At 33.9% G+C, this 17,577-nt stretch overlaps 1 protein-coding gene across 1 annotated transcript in view; it reads left to right on the plus strand.

The window, feature by feature from the left end:
* Positions 1 to 17,048, plus strand: part of SNX2 (sorting nexin 2) — a 57,343-nt gene extending 40,295 nt beyond the window's left edge. The window contains exons 8-15 of the mRNA XM_077911417.1: positions 4,356 to 4,431; positions 5,565 to 5,678; positions 5,933 to 6,026; positions 7,216 to 7,421; positions 13,697 to 13,840; positions 15,056 to 15,136; positions 15,253 to 15,324; positions 16,891 to 17,048. Of these exons, the coding sequence (XP_077767543.1) occupies positions 4,356 to 4,431; positions 5,565 to 5,678; positions 5,933 to 6,026; positions 7,216 to 7,421; positions 13,697 to 13,840; positions 15,056 to 15,136; positions 15,253 to 15,324; positions 16,891 to 16,941 (838 nt within the window). The 3' untranslated portion in view covers positions 16,942 to 17,048. The remainder of the gene's footprint in view (positions 1 to 4,355; positions 4,432 to 5,564; positions 5,679 to 5,932; positions 6,027 to 7,215; positions 7,422 to 13,696; positions 13,841 to 15,055; positions 15,137 to 15,252; positions 15,325 to 16,890) is intronic.
* Positions 17,049 to 17,577: the final 529 nt, after the last annotated feature.

The raw sequence follows: 17,577 nt of genomic DNA on the forward strand, positions 1-17,577 counted from the left end.
TGTGATACTACTTTTCACCATTTCCATTGTGCCTTCCTTTTCTCTCTTCCTTCGAGTGTTTCTTTCTCCTCATGATCCTTTTCATGTCTGCTTCCTGTATTCTTTTCCTTTTTTTGTTCTGCATCCATCCTTTATATCTCTGTAACCTCTCTGACCTTAATACTGAGTTGGCGAATATTTACAAATATTCACAGCGTTACTCATCATCAGATAATTGCAGATTAAAATTACATTGAGGTATCCCCTCACGCCTGTCAGTATGGCTAAATCCAAAAGCACAAGAAACAAGTGTGGACAAGAATGTGAAGAAAAAGGAGCCCTCTTACACTGTAGGTGGAATGCAAACTGGTACAACTACCCTGGAAAATAGTATGGAGGTTCCTCAAAAAGTTAAAAAAAGAACTATCCTATGATTCAGGAATCACACTATTGAGTATATTTACCCAAAGAATACAAAAAACGCTAATTCAGAGGAGTATATGCACCCTTATGTTTATTGCAGCATTATTTATAAAAGCCAAATTATGGAAGTAGCTCAAGTGTCCAGGATAAAGAAGATTGGATGTGGGTGTAAAATGGATTATTACTCAGTCATTAAGAGAATGAAATCTTGCCATTTGCAACAACATGGATAGAGCTGAAGAGTATATCACTAAGTGAAATAAGTCAGAGAAAGACAAATACTATTTGATTTCACTTACATGTGGAATTTAAGAAACAAAACAAACAAGCAAACGTGGTGGGAGAGGAGAGACAAACCAAGAAACAGACTCTTAACTATAGAGAACAAACTGATGGATACCAGAGGGGGTGGGGGTGGACTGTTGGGTTAAATAGGTGATGGGAATTAAGCATTGTACTTGTCCTGATGAGTATGGAAGTATTGAATCACTGAATTGTCTACCTAAAACTACTATTATACTGTATGCTAACTGATGATTCACAGAGGGGAGGTTGGTGGGGAATGGGTAAAATAGGTGGTGGGAATTAAAGAGGACACTTAACATGGTGAGCACTGAGCAATGTAGAGAATTGTCGAATCATTATATTGTACACAAAAGTAATATAACACTGTATGTTAACTATAATGGAATTAAGATTAAAAACCTAATGAAAAGAATGAAAAATAAGATTGATGTGAAGGGAGGAAAAATGCAAATCCATTCCTTTATTTTCTGATTTAAAAACACAAACCACTTACTCAAAAGGGAATTTTCATTTAAAATGTGCTATTGAGGGCAGCCCCGGTTGCTCAGTGGTTTAGTGCCACCTTTGTCCCAGGGTGTGATCCTGGAGACCCAGGATCAAGTCCCACGTCGGGCTCCCTGCGTGGAGCCTGCTTCTCCCTCTGCCTGTGTCTCTGCCTCTGTCTCTCTCTCTCTGTGTGTCTGTCATGAATAAATAAAAATCTTAAAAAACAAAAAAAGTAAAATGTGCTATTGAGATAAGCAAAGTAGACATTACGTACAACCAATTTAAAGAATAAAATTCCATTGAATGTGATAGTACTTTGCAAATGATAAGAAAGCAAGAAGTGGTCTTTGTAGTATTAAAAAATAAATATACTACATATGTATGCTAGAATTTCATGTGGTAAATAAAAATGGCATTAGAGAATAATATTTAATGCCACAGAAAGGTATCCGTAACATACTGTTGTGCGTAAAAGGATACACGACTACAAGCATAATTGTTATATTTTTGTGAAAACCAAAGTATCTGTGAGTTTGTGTGTGTACCTACTCACACTCTTAGAAAAAACATTAAAAGATAATTATCCTATGGAACAAAAAATCTTTTAGTTTTCTGCTTATAATTTTACCATTATCTAAATTTAGTAGTTTTATTTAATTTTTTTTATTTCTTTTTAAGATTTTATTTATTCATGACAGAGAGAAAGAGAGACAGAGACACAGGCAGAGGAAGAAGCAGGCTCCACGCAAAGAACCTGATGTGGGACTCGATCCTGGGACTCCAGGATCACACCCTGAGCAGACGCTCAATCACTGAGCCACTCAGGCATCCCAATTTAATAGTTTTAAAGAAATGGTTGATGGCTGTTTACTTCTGTATAAGCCTTAAGAAGTAAAGTTTTACTCTCTTCTAGAATACTGTTTTCCAGAATGATTCCTCCGAATCCTAGTATGTGGTAGGGTGAGAAAAGGAAAGTCTGTAGACTGTAGACAGTGGAGTCTTGTTAACATAAGGTTTAACAAAGTTAAACCAGGTTTCTTTCCTGCAGGACAACATACAGTGCTTAATAGGCTGCTGTTCATTATGACTCAGAAATATGTATGCAATATATTTTAGACTTTTTGGTTGTAGAACCATCCTTTTTCCTAGAATATTGCATGAGACTAGTATTCTACAGAACTCACTTTGGGAAGTTGTTCAGAATGTAAGTGGTATGGGACACCTGGGATCCCAGAGTTCCGGGATCGAGTCCCACATCGGGCTTCCTGCATGGAGCCTGCTTCTCCCTCTGCCTATGTCTGTCTCTGCTTCTCTCTGTGTGTCTCTCATGAAGAAGTAAATAAAATATTTTTTAAAAATTTTTTTTAAAAATGTAAGTGGTGTTAGGTAAATACATTTAGGTTTGAAGTACTGGGATGTTTTGAAGTTTGGGTATGACATGTTTTGTCTTTCATGAACAACTTATGCAAACTGCTCTCGGCAGTACACAGCCTGACGGTATTGGAGAACATGAGTGTTAAAATGTTAAGTACAATTCCAGTGGGAAGATACCAACATTTCTTTAACACAGACTTAGTGTTAAAGAAAAGTTAAAGAAAGTCTGTTAACACAGACTTAGAGTTCGTGTTGCATCTTGTTTTTAGCTTGGTAATATAGGCAGTATATATTTTCCTAAGCCACAGTGTAGTTGTTTTGCACCATCTATTAAATGCTCTATTTCTGTGGTAATGTTTTCTTATGTGGGCTAATGACTTGAAGTTTAATTTATTTAAATACATAAAAAGAAGTTAATATGTAAGCCATGATAAATTAATCATCTTAACCATTGAATAGAATTTAACTTAATGAAAGGTTACCATTGTTTTCAGAAACTTTAGGCAGGGCAGCCCCGGTGGCGCAGCGGTTTGGCGCCGCCTGCAGCCCGAGGCATGATCCTGGAGACCCGGGATCGAGTCCCACATCGGGCTCCCTGCATGGGGCCTGCTTCTCCCTCTGCCTGTGTCTCTGCCTCTCTCTCTCTCTCTCTGTCGCTCATGAATAAATAAATAAATCTTAAAAAAAGAAACTTCAGGCATATTTTATAATCTTATAATGAGGTAGAAGAAATTACTGGTTACGTTTATTCTGCAAAAATAGGATAAAGGTATATTAACTGAAATACAGTAAAATAATCAAAATACACATGTAATCAATAAGCAAAGTACAGTTTTTTGAAAAATGGGATTAGATAAGTAATCAAGAATCATTAAATAGTGGGCCTTTTTTCTTGTTAATTTTTTATAAGTGATGGAAATTTGGGCTTTCCTATTTTCTCCTAAAGGCAAACAACTGAAGTTGGGCTAATAGTGATTAATAATAGTGTTTCTCTTTACTTCTCATTTTTATTTTATGTGGTGTCATATAAGAAAAATATGGGGCAGCCTGGGTGGCTCAGCAGTTTAGCACCGCCTTCGGCCCAGGGCCTGATCCTAGAGGCCCCGGGATCGAGTCCCATGTCGGCTTCCTGCATAGAGCCTACTTCTCCCTCTGCCTGTGTCTCTGCTTCTCTCTTCTGTGTCTCTCATAAATAAATAAATAATCTTTAAAAAAAAAAAGAAAATATGAACTTTTAGCAAAATCTTTTTTAAAATAGAATTTTAAAGAAAATTTAGCTACTGTGTCAAATAAGGATCAAAGCTGATTTGATCATTTAAATCTGTTGACAAGAAAAACTGGTAGACTTTTCTCCTTTTTGGTAATAGGAGTAACAACAAATAGTTGATTGGAATATTTACAGTGATATGTGTGTTGGGACTCTGAAATAATAGCTGGGAACATGGTGACTCCACCCAAAGATAAAATTATGCACCAAACTCATATTTCCTTTTACAACTCTAATACTTTGCAGTATGAGATTTGGTAAGTTATTTAACCTCTCCTATGACCTACTTTCATGATCCTACTTTCATGACCTACCATTTTTTTTACATAATTATGAATTTATAAAAGATAAAAAGCTTTAAAGAGTCTAAACATTGCTATGAGTCTAAATAATTAAAGTGAAGACGAAGGGAGGACATCATTTTACCTAGTTTTTATTATTCTTTATTTTTATTTTTCTGTTGAATTAAGATTTAAAATAAATGGTATTGATAAAGGATAAATTTTATTCTTAAATCTAGGTATCTTCAAAGAACAGTGAAGCATCCAACTTTACTACAGGATCCTGATTTAAGGCAATTCCTGGAAAGTTCAGAGGTATTATTTTTACTTTAAATTTTTATAGGCTATTAATGTTCTCCTTATTTGTGTTTGTCATTTTAATAATTTTTATAAAAATATATGTTCAGTAAATAGTTGTATTAGTAAATGGAATGAAATTATTTTTTTGGCTTAGTGTTTAGCTTTAATTATTTAAAGTACTAGCAAATTGGGCAGCCCGGGTGGCGCAGCAGTTTAGCGCCGCCTGCAGCCCAGGGCCTGATCCTGGAGACCTGGGATCGAGTCCCATGTTGGGCTCCCTGCATGGAGACTGCTTCTCCTTCTGCCTGTGTCTCTACCTCTCTCTCTCTGTGTTTCTCATGAATAAATAAATAAAATCTTTAAAAAAATAAAAAATAAATTGCTAGCAAATGATCTTCTTTGCATTGATAACTGTGGAATGATCAGTATCTTTTTCAAAAATTTTAAACCACATTTCAAAGAATGACTTTCAGTGCCTAAGTTGTTGCTTTAGGCATCGTGTTGAAATAAGTTTATTTGGGCCTCCTTTTGGAGACAACTCAACACAGTTTGTATGTCTACATTCTATATTTTTACCAAGGTTCTGAAATGCAAACTTGTCGCTTAAACGAGCTTAAATTCTAACTGTGCTACTCTTTCTATTTGAGATGTTTGGTACATTTGGGGCTCATAACAGTTTAGAGTTTTAATTATTACCCTTTGAACTTAAAAAAAATTATTTGAATCCAGAATTTTTGAAAAATATGGAATCACACTGTCTTAACAGCATAAGGAGATTTTTCTTAAGACTTTGTTCTTCTTCCCTTATAAACAAGTTTATTTCTGCAAGCAAACAGGTGGCCGATGTTAAGGTACCTGGCAATTTCTTAATATATTTTGACAAACAGAGTGTTGTTCCATCTAAATGTAAACGTGCAGAAGAAAAGCAAATGGAAAGTCTATTTTTTAAGTTTTCCTTTGAGAGTGTACAAGTAGTGTGTTTGAGAAATTAGATCTCACTATTGAAATGTATGAGAGTGAAGAAAATACAACCTCCTTTTTTTCTTTTTTTTCGTTTTTTTCGTGGGGGTGTGCAGTCCCTTTTGTGCCCAGTTAAACCTCCAGGCTTTTAACCGGTTTGTTTGCCCTTATTTGTCATTCAATTCCAGCTGCCTAGAGCAGTTAACACACAGGCTCTGAGTGGAGCAGGAATATTGAGGATGGTGAACAAGGCTGCCGACGCTGTCAACAAAATGACAATCAAGATGAATGAATCGGATGCAGTAAGAGCTGATTTTTCGACTTGAATAATGAGATGAATTAATGAGCCCAACAATTGCATTTTAAAGCTGTACAAGTAGAAAATAGGATATTAATTTGCTTATTGAGTTTAGTTCTCAGCCACATCAGTTGACTACCATGGTTATACATGGTTAATTTGTTGCTTTAAAACAAGGAATGTGCCTTGCTATTGGTAACCTAATTTACAGTGGTTTGTTCTTGCTAAATTAGCTCCATTTTTCATTTTTTTTCTTAGTGGTTTGAAGAAAAGCAGCAACAATTTGAAAATCTGGATCAGCAACTTAGGAAACTTCATGCTAGTGTCGAAGCCTTGGTCTGTCATAGAAAAGGTTTGTTTGCCTTATTATTTATTTGTTTAACACCATAAGTTAATTCAACTATTTTATTTAAATTTTATTAAAATGAACATTACAGTTTAATGAATGAAGATGTCTTATTGGTAACTGATATAATTAAAATAACATTAAAAATTTGATACTTGAAATTTATCTTTAAAAAATTGTGTACCTGTATTTCATAGAAATCTCTTGAGTTATTTTCTTCATTTTTGAACAACCATATTTAAAAGTCTGAAGGGAGGAGGTTTGTTAAAAATTGACAGAAAATTTAAGTTATAATTTTTTAATTCTATCATGAGAATTTTAGTGTTTTTTAAGAATACAAGGATTTTAATGTTAGGTTTCTAAAATACATAGTAAGCCATTTAGTATGTGCCATTACCAGTAATCCGTTTCAGTAAAACAGTTACGGAAATAAACCAATACATTCATTATTGAAAGTAGTTTATAACAGCTATTTGTACTGCCATTTGTACTGTATCTTTTAGGGAATAGCTTTATGGTTCTTAGAGAGTTTTTTGTAATGTAGCAGTTTCTAGGCAATATATTTCTGTAAACATCTGTTTTTCTTTATTCGAAGTATCAGAAATGATACTGTTCAAAAATCTCTTTTAGAAATTTTGGTATTTCAGTTGAGCATAGTTAAAGCATTGTATGCAAAGAAAAAAGAATAAGGTTTTTATGAATTGTGTGTATTTTACCTGGCTTTTTCTTATTAGCTAAATAATATATTCATTAAAAGTTATAGATATTTTCCATTTCATTTAAAAATTTGAAGGCCAAAAAATGTAGTATAAGTCATTGTGTTCTCATTGCTTTCCATATTAAAAAAACATCTTTTATCTTCTGCAGGAATACACAAAAGCAATGAGCACTTTAGGAAGAAAGAGGAGGCAGATTATTATATTAAATTATTAAACATAGTTCCTCCCCTGGGAATATAGGCAGTGGTTCTTCATAATTTTTCTTTAATGTTCTTCTTAACTTTCAGTAGAGCTCTGAGCAATTGGCATTTATACCAAAGGCATTTTAATGGCTGGTGATTTTATATTAATTATTTTAAAACAATTATTTGAGCGATACACGAATTGATACAATTTAGAGGGAATGTAGAAAAATCATTGCAATATTTAAAAACTTTACTAGTGAATACTAAAAATGAATCCTTTTTTTGTTTCAGAACTTTCGGCCAACACAGCTGCCTTTGCTAAAAGTGCTGCCATGTTAGGTAACTCTGAGGACCATACTGCTTTATCTAGAGCTTTGTCTCAGCTTGCGGAGGTGGAGGAGAAGATAGACCAGTTACATCAAGAACAAGCTTTTGCTGACTTTTATATGTTTTCAGAACTACTTAGTGACTACATTCGTCTTATTGCTGCAGTGAAAGTAAGCCTTATTTTGCAGTCTTCCTTCAGATCATCTCACTTCTGTGGTTTGCTTCTAGAAGAATTTGGTTAGCTAGAAGGCATGTATTTAAGAGTGTAAGTTCTTTATTCTACCAGTCCATATAAAATGACATCAAGATGATGACTCATAGCCTAATATTTTCTTCCACTATGACTTGAACAATAGATAAAATTAATGTTTTTAAGAGTTCTAAGAAGTGCCAAACAAGATAAAACCAGCACACATTCACTTCTGTGTTGACATATACAAGTTTACAACCGACTGGTAGCATTTATTGTTCATCTAACATGAACTGAAACTAGCCTGGCCTCTGTTCCCATTAGTAAAGGTATAACAGAAGCAGAACAAAAATAGAGCTGATGGTTGCATGAGTATGTTTAATGGTGGCTTTTAGCCTGCATTTGGACTATAAGCAAACATTCTGTGCATACACTGAAATATGTAGTCACTATTTATAGATCAAACGAGACTAGATAATAAATTGTGTTATCTAGTGGTAATGTTTAAGGATAAACAGTTGAGTTTCTGAATAGTTAGGAAAGTAATCAAGTTAGCAAATGACAGTTGGTATTCTACAGGTTATCTCCAGTATTCCAACAGTTAAACTAAGTATTATTTTATCTATCCAGTGTTTCAGAAGGTACTTTAAGATCTTAGGGTGTTTTTCAGTTATTGTTATGAGCAAGAATTGTCATAGGGTGGAAGAATTGGGAGTTTATCTTTTACTGAAAGTTAATGAGACCTTGTTCTTTGCTTTCTTAAGCAAAATTTTTTTCAGCTAAAGTCTATGATGAAATCAGTATTCATCTACAGTCATTGGTATACTGCGTATTCTTTTATGATCCTGTTCTCAAGCTGACCATGGCAATTATGGCTAGAGGATTCTTAGTACTTCAGATGTTGCTATCTTGGGTTTGGAAAAATTACCAGTTTTGTCTGTATCTGCTCTTAGGTGTTACTCTTTAAATTCCTTCTTTAGTTAAATTTTCTCTTTGATTATTTAAAGAAGTTAATATATATAGCAGTTACTCATTATATATCAGGCAACTTATGATAAACAGAAATCCAGTTCACAATTAATGGTTCCTGCTTCTCTCCCACCCACTCTCAACCTCATTTCAGAATTCCCACAAGCATGAGGGCTGCTGTAAAAAAGTAGAGCACTTTGCAAAATAACTGTGGGTCCACAAAGGGAAGCTGGGCAGTATCTGTGAGGAGGAGTACCAGCTGAGAAGAGCTAATCTGGGAGGACAGTCCCTGGCAGGAACGGCCTGCTAGTGTCCTGGGTGGTGAGCTCTCACGTGGGCTGGCCGGCCTCATGCTACTTAAATCTTCCTGCTGGATTTTTACATTCTCAGAAATTGTACTTGGATTCATGTTTCCCAGAATGACAGTGACACTGAAAGAGGTATCACAACCAGCTGAGTTTGGGAGATAATATTTTGTACAATATCCCTGTTTTATAGAGTCATGGAACATTGAAATGCTCAGAACTGTCTATGAGTAAAAAAATAAAATAAAACATTTAAATTTGTTTAATTCAGAGACTTCCAAATTCATAGGAACAGGAGTTCTTTTCCACTTAATATCTTTTTACATAAATGGAACAGACTTTGGGAAGAACTGAATTAGTGATTCATTGATTTCAAGAGATTTAAAGAGCTTTGCTCAAGTTAGAGCTTGACGTAGATGAAGCTCTTTCACGTTGGCTTTGTGTTTTCTGCTGAAACCTGACCGAGGTCAGCCACACCAAGGAGTTGAGATATTAGGGGGTAGCATGACAGGGAATTTTTATGATCTTGATATTCAGTTTGTTTTTTTTTTAAAACTGATTCATTTGTATTAGAAAAAGTGATACTTGGACATCATCAGTCTTACAGCCCAAAAAGGTTAAGTTCTTCTCTACCAAAGACCACTTAGTACTTCTTATGCTATTACGTTCTTGTGTGTCTTTACAGAATCAGCTGTGCACGTGTATGAAGCTGATTTTCTGTTTTATTCTTCCCATCTTTCTCTTTCTTCCTCCTTCCCTCCATGTCTTCCTTCTTGACGAAGGAACATATTATATGCACTATTCTTTGCCTACTTTTTTCACCCATTATATTTTAGAGAGGTATCCATGTTAGCATATATAGATATGTTATGTTCTTTTTAATGTTTGCATAGTATTCTGTTAGATAGCATATAAAAATACCCTAAATTATTTAATCAGTCTAGTTGTAAATACTGGTTTTTGAAAATAACTCTTGGGACATAAAATTCATAGAAGTGGAGTCACCTGGCCACCTGAATTTTTTAAATTTCAAAAAATATATTCATATTACTGTTCAAAGAGATTATTATTCTTATACTCCCATCAGCATACTTGTTCCTTCTTCTCCCACCCAATGATGAAGGTATTTTTTTGTATAAATTTCTTTAGTTAGTGTGAATTTAAGCATCTGTATGGATGATGAGCCGTTAGTATTTCTTTTTGTGTGTGTGTGAACTCTTCATGTCCTTTGCCCAATTTTCTTTTGTGTTTTCTCTTATATATTCCTAATAGCTATTTAATACTACTTAGCCCTTTGTTTTTATCCATATTGAAAATACTTTCCTTTTAAAAAAGTATTTGTTTATTTGAGAGAGCTTGTGCATCCAAGCACAGTGAGGGGGTGGGAATAGAGAAAGAGGGAGAGAGAAACTCTAGCCAACTACTTGCAGAGCGCAGATCCTGATGCAGGGCTCCATCTCACGACCCTGAGATCATGAGCTGAGCTGAAACCAAGAGTCAGATGCTTAGCCAATTGTGCCACCGTGGCTTCCCAAAAATAGTTTTCTGATGATAAATTTGAAACTAAGAGTACTTGAGAATTAGAGTACAGAGCCAAAGTGGGAAAGGAACTATGACCAATTGAAATTTGGGCCCTAAAGAAGGATGAATTTCAACCATCTATAATATTACCTAGGCCTGGCCTCATATCCAGGAAACTCCTACTTTCTTTGTGCAGTGCATGACCTCTCACATCTAGGACTCCATATTTTGGGTAGCACTGTTCCCTAACATATTATATAGTAAACTCATTGCGTGCATTCTCATAAATTGGCCTTTTGAACCACTAGAGTAGGGTCAGGGATTGGAGATAAAGGTTTTCAATGTGTTTAGCACTAGCACTTGATAAAATATTTTCTCAGGGAATCTAAATTTATAAAACATATCAAATATTTTTTGAACCAGTTAGTAGGTGGGTTCCCCAAGGAGTTGAAAAGCTTCATTGTTCGACTGTAAGTAATTAGCATCCTTTCAGAACTCCAGGAAGCTGAGCAGCATACTTCCAGAGTCACTAAATTGGAATGTGATATTAATTAAAATTACAATTGCAGTGTTTTGATGGGCCAGGAAAAATGTTCCACAACTGCAGCCTTGTCTAAGCTAAACCAGTTTGCATACATATGTATAACATAAATTGGCAGAGGGATGGAAGTCCAAAGTGGATCATCAGTGTAAATCTGCCCCTCTTATAGGAGAGGCTGGTCTACTGGAGCAGGCTAGCATCTTAACATACAGTTGTGATTTAATTGATCTTTAGGGTAGCATTTTTAGATGGAATATGCTTTTGATTCTTTTTTCCCTTTTTGTGTTCCAAGGGTAGGAAAACAAATGAGGAAAAAATTATTTCTTACAGAGCTGAGATTGATTTTTTTCTTTCAGAAATAACCTGACTTTAGTAGTTTTACCTTTATTTTTTTTTAAGATTTTATTTATTTATTCATGAGAGATAACAGAGAGAGAGAGAGGGGCAGAGATACAGGCTGAGGGAGAAGCAGGCTCCATGCGGGGAGCCCGATGTGGGACTCCATCCTGGGTCTCTAGGATGATGCCCTGAGCTGAAGGCAGGCGCCAAACCCCTGAGCCACCCAGGGATCCCCCTTACCTTTATTTTATACCTCCTACATCTTTGCCATAATAAACATGTGATGGTTTTGGAATCTTATGAGATAATAAATTGGACAGGGACAAATTAGTTTATCACCCAAAAAAACCAAATTTATATATGTATTGAGAACTTTAGCAAATATTGAAATTAAAGGGCATTTTGGCTAGCTTTTGCCCTGTACTGGTACATATTTTAAATAATTAAATTGTTATTAAACGGTGGAGTTTATAAACAAGGAGCTGATATGGCTTTCTTCCCCTAAAGATTAGGAATATAAATCTTATTTTTTGGGATCCCTGGGTGGCGCAGCGGTTTGGCGCCTGCCTTTGGCCCAGGGCGCGATCCTGGAGACCCGGGATCGAATCCCACATCGGGCTCCCGGTGCATGGAGCCTGCTTCTCCCTCTGCCTGTGTCTCTGCCTCTCTCTCTCTCTGTGACTATCATGAATAAATAAATAAAATCTTTAAAAAAAAAAAAAAATCTTATTTTTTGGTGTTGTTTGTAAGGGATGAGGGGCAAGGATATGTAATATGAATGCAGTCTGATTATGATTTTTTCCATGTTACTGAGTTGTTACTGTTTGCACTTTTAGTAAAAATGTAGAGTTAATCAACTCGTAATTTATATGTGTATGTTTAGAAGTAATCCATAATAATACTTACTAATTGTTAAACATCCACTAGGTTCAGTCACTGCGCTAAATTTTTTCATTTTATTTCCAATCCACTAATATAGATCTTATTTTCTTCCTTTTATATTTGGGAAAACAATGGCTTATAGAAATTAAGTTACCGGGATCCCTGGGTGGCGCAGCAGTTTGGCGCCTGCCTTTGGCCCAGGGCACGATCCTGGAGACCCAGGATCGAATCCCACGTCGAGCTCCCGGTGCATGGAGCCTGCTTCTCCCTCTGCCTGTGTCTCTGCCTCTCTCTCTCTGTCTCTCTCTGTGTGACTATCATAAATAAATAAAAATTAAAAATTAAAAAAAAAAAAGAAATTAAGTTACCCAGGATCATAGAATGACAAAGCTATATTTGAATCCAAATTTGATTAGTTCCAAAGCCTACATTTTTAAAAAGATTTTATTTATTTATTAGAGAGAGAGGAAGAAGCAAACTCCCTGCTGAGCGGGGAGCCCAGGACCCTGGGATCATGACCTGAGCTGAAAGCAGATGCTTACCCAACTGAGCCACTCAGGCACCCCAAAATCCCACATTTTTAAAATAAATTATCTACATACTTTTCTGTTCAGCAAGTTCCTATAACATGTATTTATTTACTGTTTCTTGATCCAAAAAGTTCTGTTTGGAGTAATGAAAATAACTCTGGTTTAGTGCTTTCTGGTTCACCCAGTTTACTAAGACTTATTTCATGTGTTCAGTTAGTAAATACTAACATAATATGAATATATCCCCAGCATCAGATTAGGAAAGGAATTACTGTTGGATTTCTTTCATCCTGTCCATCCCCTTTTTTCCTGAGATTTTAATTACTTTCATGTTTATATTTCATTTCTTTCTTCCATCAACCTGCTCTTGCTTTTCCAAACAAACCCCATGAAACAACTAGTGGTTTTGGTTGACTTGGTCTATAGTGGTCTTCTTGTCCAGTACTTTGTTTGGTCTTGCCTCCTAGATAGGTGTGGTGTGTGTGTTTGTTATAGATATATTTATGTTTATATTGACACATACATATACCTACTTGTATGCACACAAGTGCATCTCTGCCCATTTGCCCTGTTGATTTTGTATAGAATTCTTTCTCCTTTTTTTCTTTTTTTTTTGAATTGTTATGCCTTTACTTTTTAATTGCTTTGCCTTTGTTTTTGCTGTTGGTCTTCTTTTCTACATTTTTCTTCACTTCCTGTTGTCTTACAAGTTTTTCCTCATTTTATTTTTGCAATTTCTGGCCTATTTTCAACATTCAAATCTGCTTCTGATACTATTTGGTAGGAAAACTTATGATACCAGATTTTTTTCCTTTTAAAGAACTCTTTCTTCAAAGCATAGAACTCTGTTAGAAATCTTATTATAAGTCAAATCTAAAACCCAGAAGTCTAGTGAAATCCATCTTGTATGTAGTTTTTGTCTGTTGGTTTATTCAGAACTGTTCTGATTTGTCCAGGGGCTTTTCTTTTTTTTTAAGCAAATGAATATGGATGTTTTTCTTCTGTATTGACATGTTTATTTTCATTATGCCAATATACGATAATAGTGTGTAAAATACTTGTTTTTTTTTTGTGTGTGTGTGTGTTCGTTTTCAGTATCACAGCACTTCTGGTATTTTGAAATTATATCAGTGTTGTCACTTACTAGCATTATGTCATTCACTTATAGGGTGTGTTTGACCATCGAATGAAGTGCTGGCAGAAATGGGAAGATGCTCAAATTACTTTGCTCAAAAAACGTGAAACTGAGGCAAAAATGATGGTTGCTAACAAACCAGATAAAATACAGCAAGCTAAAAATGAAATAAGAGAGGTGATTAATATAAAATGCTTTACTTATCGCTTTACTCAAAATTTTCCATGAGTCATTCATATATGCATAATTTTTCATAAGTTTTTTTCTGAACCATCAACACTAGCCATTTTTCCATAGTTTTATGAACTGTGTTAGACTTACTTCAACATTTTGATCATCATTAAAATCTCCAGAGCCCTTTGTTAGTTTCACATGATTATGGAATGGTTAAAGAAGCACAAAAGGAAAAGATTTAAATTAACCTTTAATTAATAATTACACAGTTCTTTTGAGATGGTTAATTTGATTTCAAATAATTATTTTATGTCTGAAAATAGTTTTAGAGCATAGACTTGCCCCACATTTAGCTTTTTAAGCAACATTATCCCCCATATATATGTACTATATATGGTATTTTAGTAAATTTGTATAAGTTTATTATAATTTATACACTTTTTTTGCCATGCTTCAATAAGGAAATTGAAGAGGTAGGACAACCTTTATATTACTAAAAGTAAATGTACCTGCTCTTTGAAGAGTATGTACCACTGTTTTGGTTACATAGTGGGAAAATATCATTTCATTGCTTTAAGTCTTCAGTTATTTTATTTTAGCTGCTCCATTGATCACTAATCATAATGTTTTGTTGTTTCTGTACTGAACTTAATGTTTACCAGTAAGTCTTCAGTAGACTGTAATTCCACATTTTTAAAAATTCAAACATTATACTATTAAAAAATGTTTTTAAATGTTTGTTGAACAGTTTTCTTAAAGTATTTCCATGGGCATATAAATGTGGTGAACATGTATTCTTGAACTTGGTAGAATGTTGTTGATTCACTGTGGAATAATTGATGATATCAAAAAGAAATGATAAAGCTACCCCAACACTATTAAATTGTTTGACAGTGAATTTTATACTCAAAATCTTTTCACTGTCTTAGTTGTATTTAATTAAACTATGGAGGTTGTAATTGATTAAATACTAGAATATACTAATCTTGAGTATATCTGACAATGAAATATTAGTGCAAATTAAGCTGATAAGAGTTTCTAGTACTGAAAAGTTAGATAAAAGTTTGAATGAGATCCTAAATTGATATTTGCGAATATTGAGCTTCCTCGGGTTTTACAGATGTTACTTTAAATTAAATGAGTGATTGTGACAGCTAGTTCTATAATACTTTCCTTGCAGGAATTAAAAATGTGTGTGTTTTTGTTTGTTTCTGTTAGTGGGAGGCAAAAGTACAACAAGGAGAAAGAGATTTTGAACAGATTTCTAAAACAATTCGAAAAGAAGTGGGAAGATTTGAGGTAAGTGTAATTTTATACTTTTCCCAACACCATGGTCATTTTTTGCTGTGATTTTGTAGTAAAATCAGATTTAGTTTTGTACTGATGAGCTTTCTTCTTCATGTATTGTACTACAGAAAGAACGAGTGAAAGATTTTAAAACTGTTATTATCAAGTACTTAGAATCATTAGTACAAACACAACAACAGGTAAGCTAACTGTTTTATGACTTACTTTGTAACTTACAGACTTCTTCTAGAACTTATTTTTGGTTCACTTTAAAGATGTCAGCGGTAGGAGTTTTTAAACTTAAGGAGGAGTAAGAAATGGAGTAGAGAAAACTGGTGACCACAAAGAAAAATATGGTAGTTAAATTGGTACTTCTCAGATGGTTTTTGCCTCTACTCCTGAATACCAGTTAAGATACATTTTTCCCAGATTAAGGTGAAGAGAAACATGCTCAACAGTGTTTCCCTTTTCCTGTCTTCCTAGTTTTATTTCTCTAGTGATCACACCTCTTTGAGTGAATTCTTACAGTAAATTCTCTTCTGTAACAGAACTAGCTTTTTTAAGGTTAGTGGGGGGTTTTGTATTGTTTTGATTTTTGTTTTATTTTGTATGTGGTTGGCGGTGATTGTTTCCCACAGGGACATTTGTCTCCCTAACTAGAAAACAGAAGACCAAAAAAAAAAAAAAAAAAAAAAAGAAAACAGAAGACCATGGATTTTAATTAAAATCTATAACAATATACTATGTTTTAATATTTATATTTATGTCCTCAATTATTTATATTTGTCTATTCTCAAATATTTATAATTTGAATAATCAAATTATTTAATGTCTTAAAAAGAAGGGTTTCTTTCAGTTTGTCTTAAAATATGTGGGTTTGGAACTTATAATATATGTAAGTTATATAATATTATATAATATATAATAAATATATTGATTTTTTAATTAAGAGGTGACATGTCTGGCTCAATGGTTGAGTGTCTGCTTTCGATCCAGGGCGTGATCCTGGGGTCCTGGGATCGAGTCCCGTATCGGGCTCCCTGTATAGAGTCTGCTTCTCTCTGCCTGTGTCTCTGTCTCTCTTTCTCTCTCTCTCTCTCTCTGTCTGTCTCTAATGAATAAATAAAATCTTTTTTTTTTTTTAAAGAGATAACATGTCTTCAAATTATAGGCTTTAAATACTTCATGAAATAATTTATATGAATTTGTTTTTAAAGGAATTGTTTTAAATGTAACTTTAGTTTATACTTTCATTAATTTTATGGAATACAGAAGAAACACTGGCAGTTAATTCCTTCCACTCTCAAAAGAAGACTACATGTCCATTTCTTGCCTAATGTTTTCTTCCTCCTTTTTTCATGGTTTTTGGCTAGAGTAACATAAAATGTGAATATTTTCTGAAATTAGGATATGTTATAACTTTATATTGGAAAAGTTCATTGCAGTTTATTACTTAAGATAGTCTCATTTAATTTGCATTAACAATCTGTTTCTATATGTAATTTTGCATAAACAAAGAAAATTAAATTTTAAGGTTTTTAAAAAATTTACCTCAAAAACTGGAATTAGCTAGTAGTAATTAACATCTTAAGTAATTTATACATGAATTATATTGACAGACTTCAGGTAGGGAAATTAAAATTTTTCCTCTTAGAACTAGACTTTAGTAAATATTAATCATTGTTAGCTACTCATAAAGACTATACAGAATGAATGCATATAAATGGCAAAAAGATAATTAGAATATCTTTGGTTATGATCCACAGCTGATAAAATACTGGGAGGCATTCCTGCCTGAAGCCAAAGCCATTGCCTAGCAAGAAGATTTCTGTTATGAAGATCTTGGATGTTTGTTCCAGTTATGCTGAATTCCACAGTGAAATCATTTAAAATCATCTAAATAAACCACTCTATATTTTATGGATTACATGTGGTTTTTTTATATACATATATATGTATATATATACTCTGACATTTTATTACAAGCTGCATGTCCTGACCCTCTTTGAATTAAGCGGACTGTGGCATGACATTCTGCAATACTTTGCTGAATTGAACACTATTGTGTCTTAAATACTTGCACTAAAAAGTGCGCTGCAAGGCCAGAAAATTTTACAATATTTTTTTCTTTACAATACATTCTGTAGTGTGTTCGCCCTCTTTATGAAGTGAATTATCAATGCATTGATTAATGATCACTTATACATTCCTGTACAGAAATTATGATTTTGTGATTACAGTAATAAAATGATATTCCTTGTGAAATATTAGTAACAAATTATTTGGGTATGTAAACATGTTAGAGATCTTTTTAAAACCATTTTTAATCACAAATTTTTGCCTCTAGATGTACATAGGTGATGCTCTGATCCATTAATTTTTTTTAGTTGACAGAAAAAGCTGAACTCTTTCATTATAAATTACTTAATGAAGGTTAAGTTCTCTTCTGAAGT

The sequence above is a fragment of the Canis aureus genome, chromosome 10 (assembly GCF_053574225.1).
Source record: "Canis aureus isolate CA01 chromosome 10, VMU_Caureus_v.1.0, whole genome shotgun sequence".
Lineage (NCBI taxonomy): Eukaryota > Metazoa > Chordata > Mammalia > Carnivora > Canidae > Canis > Canis aureus.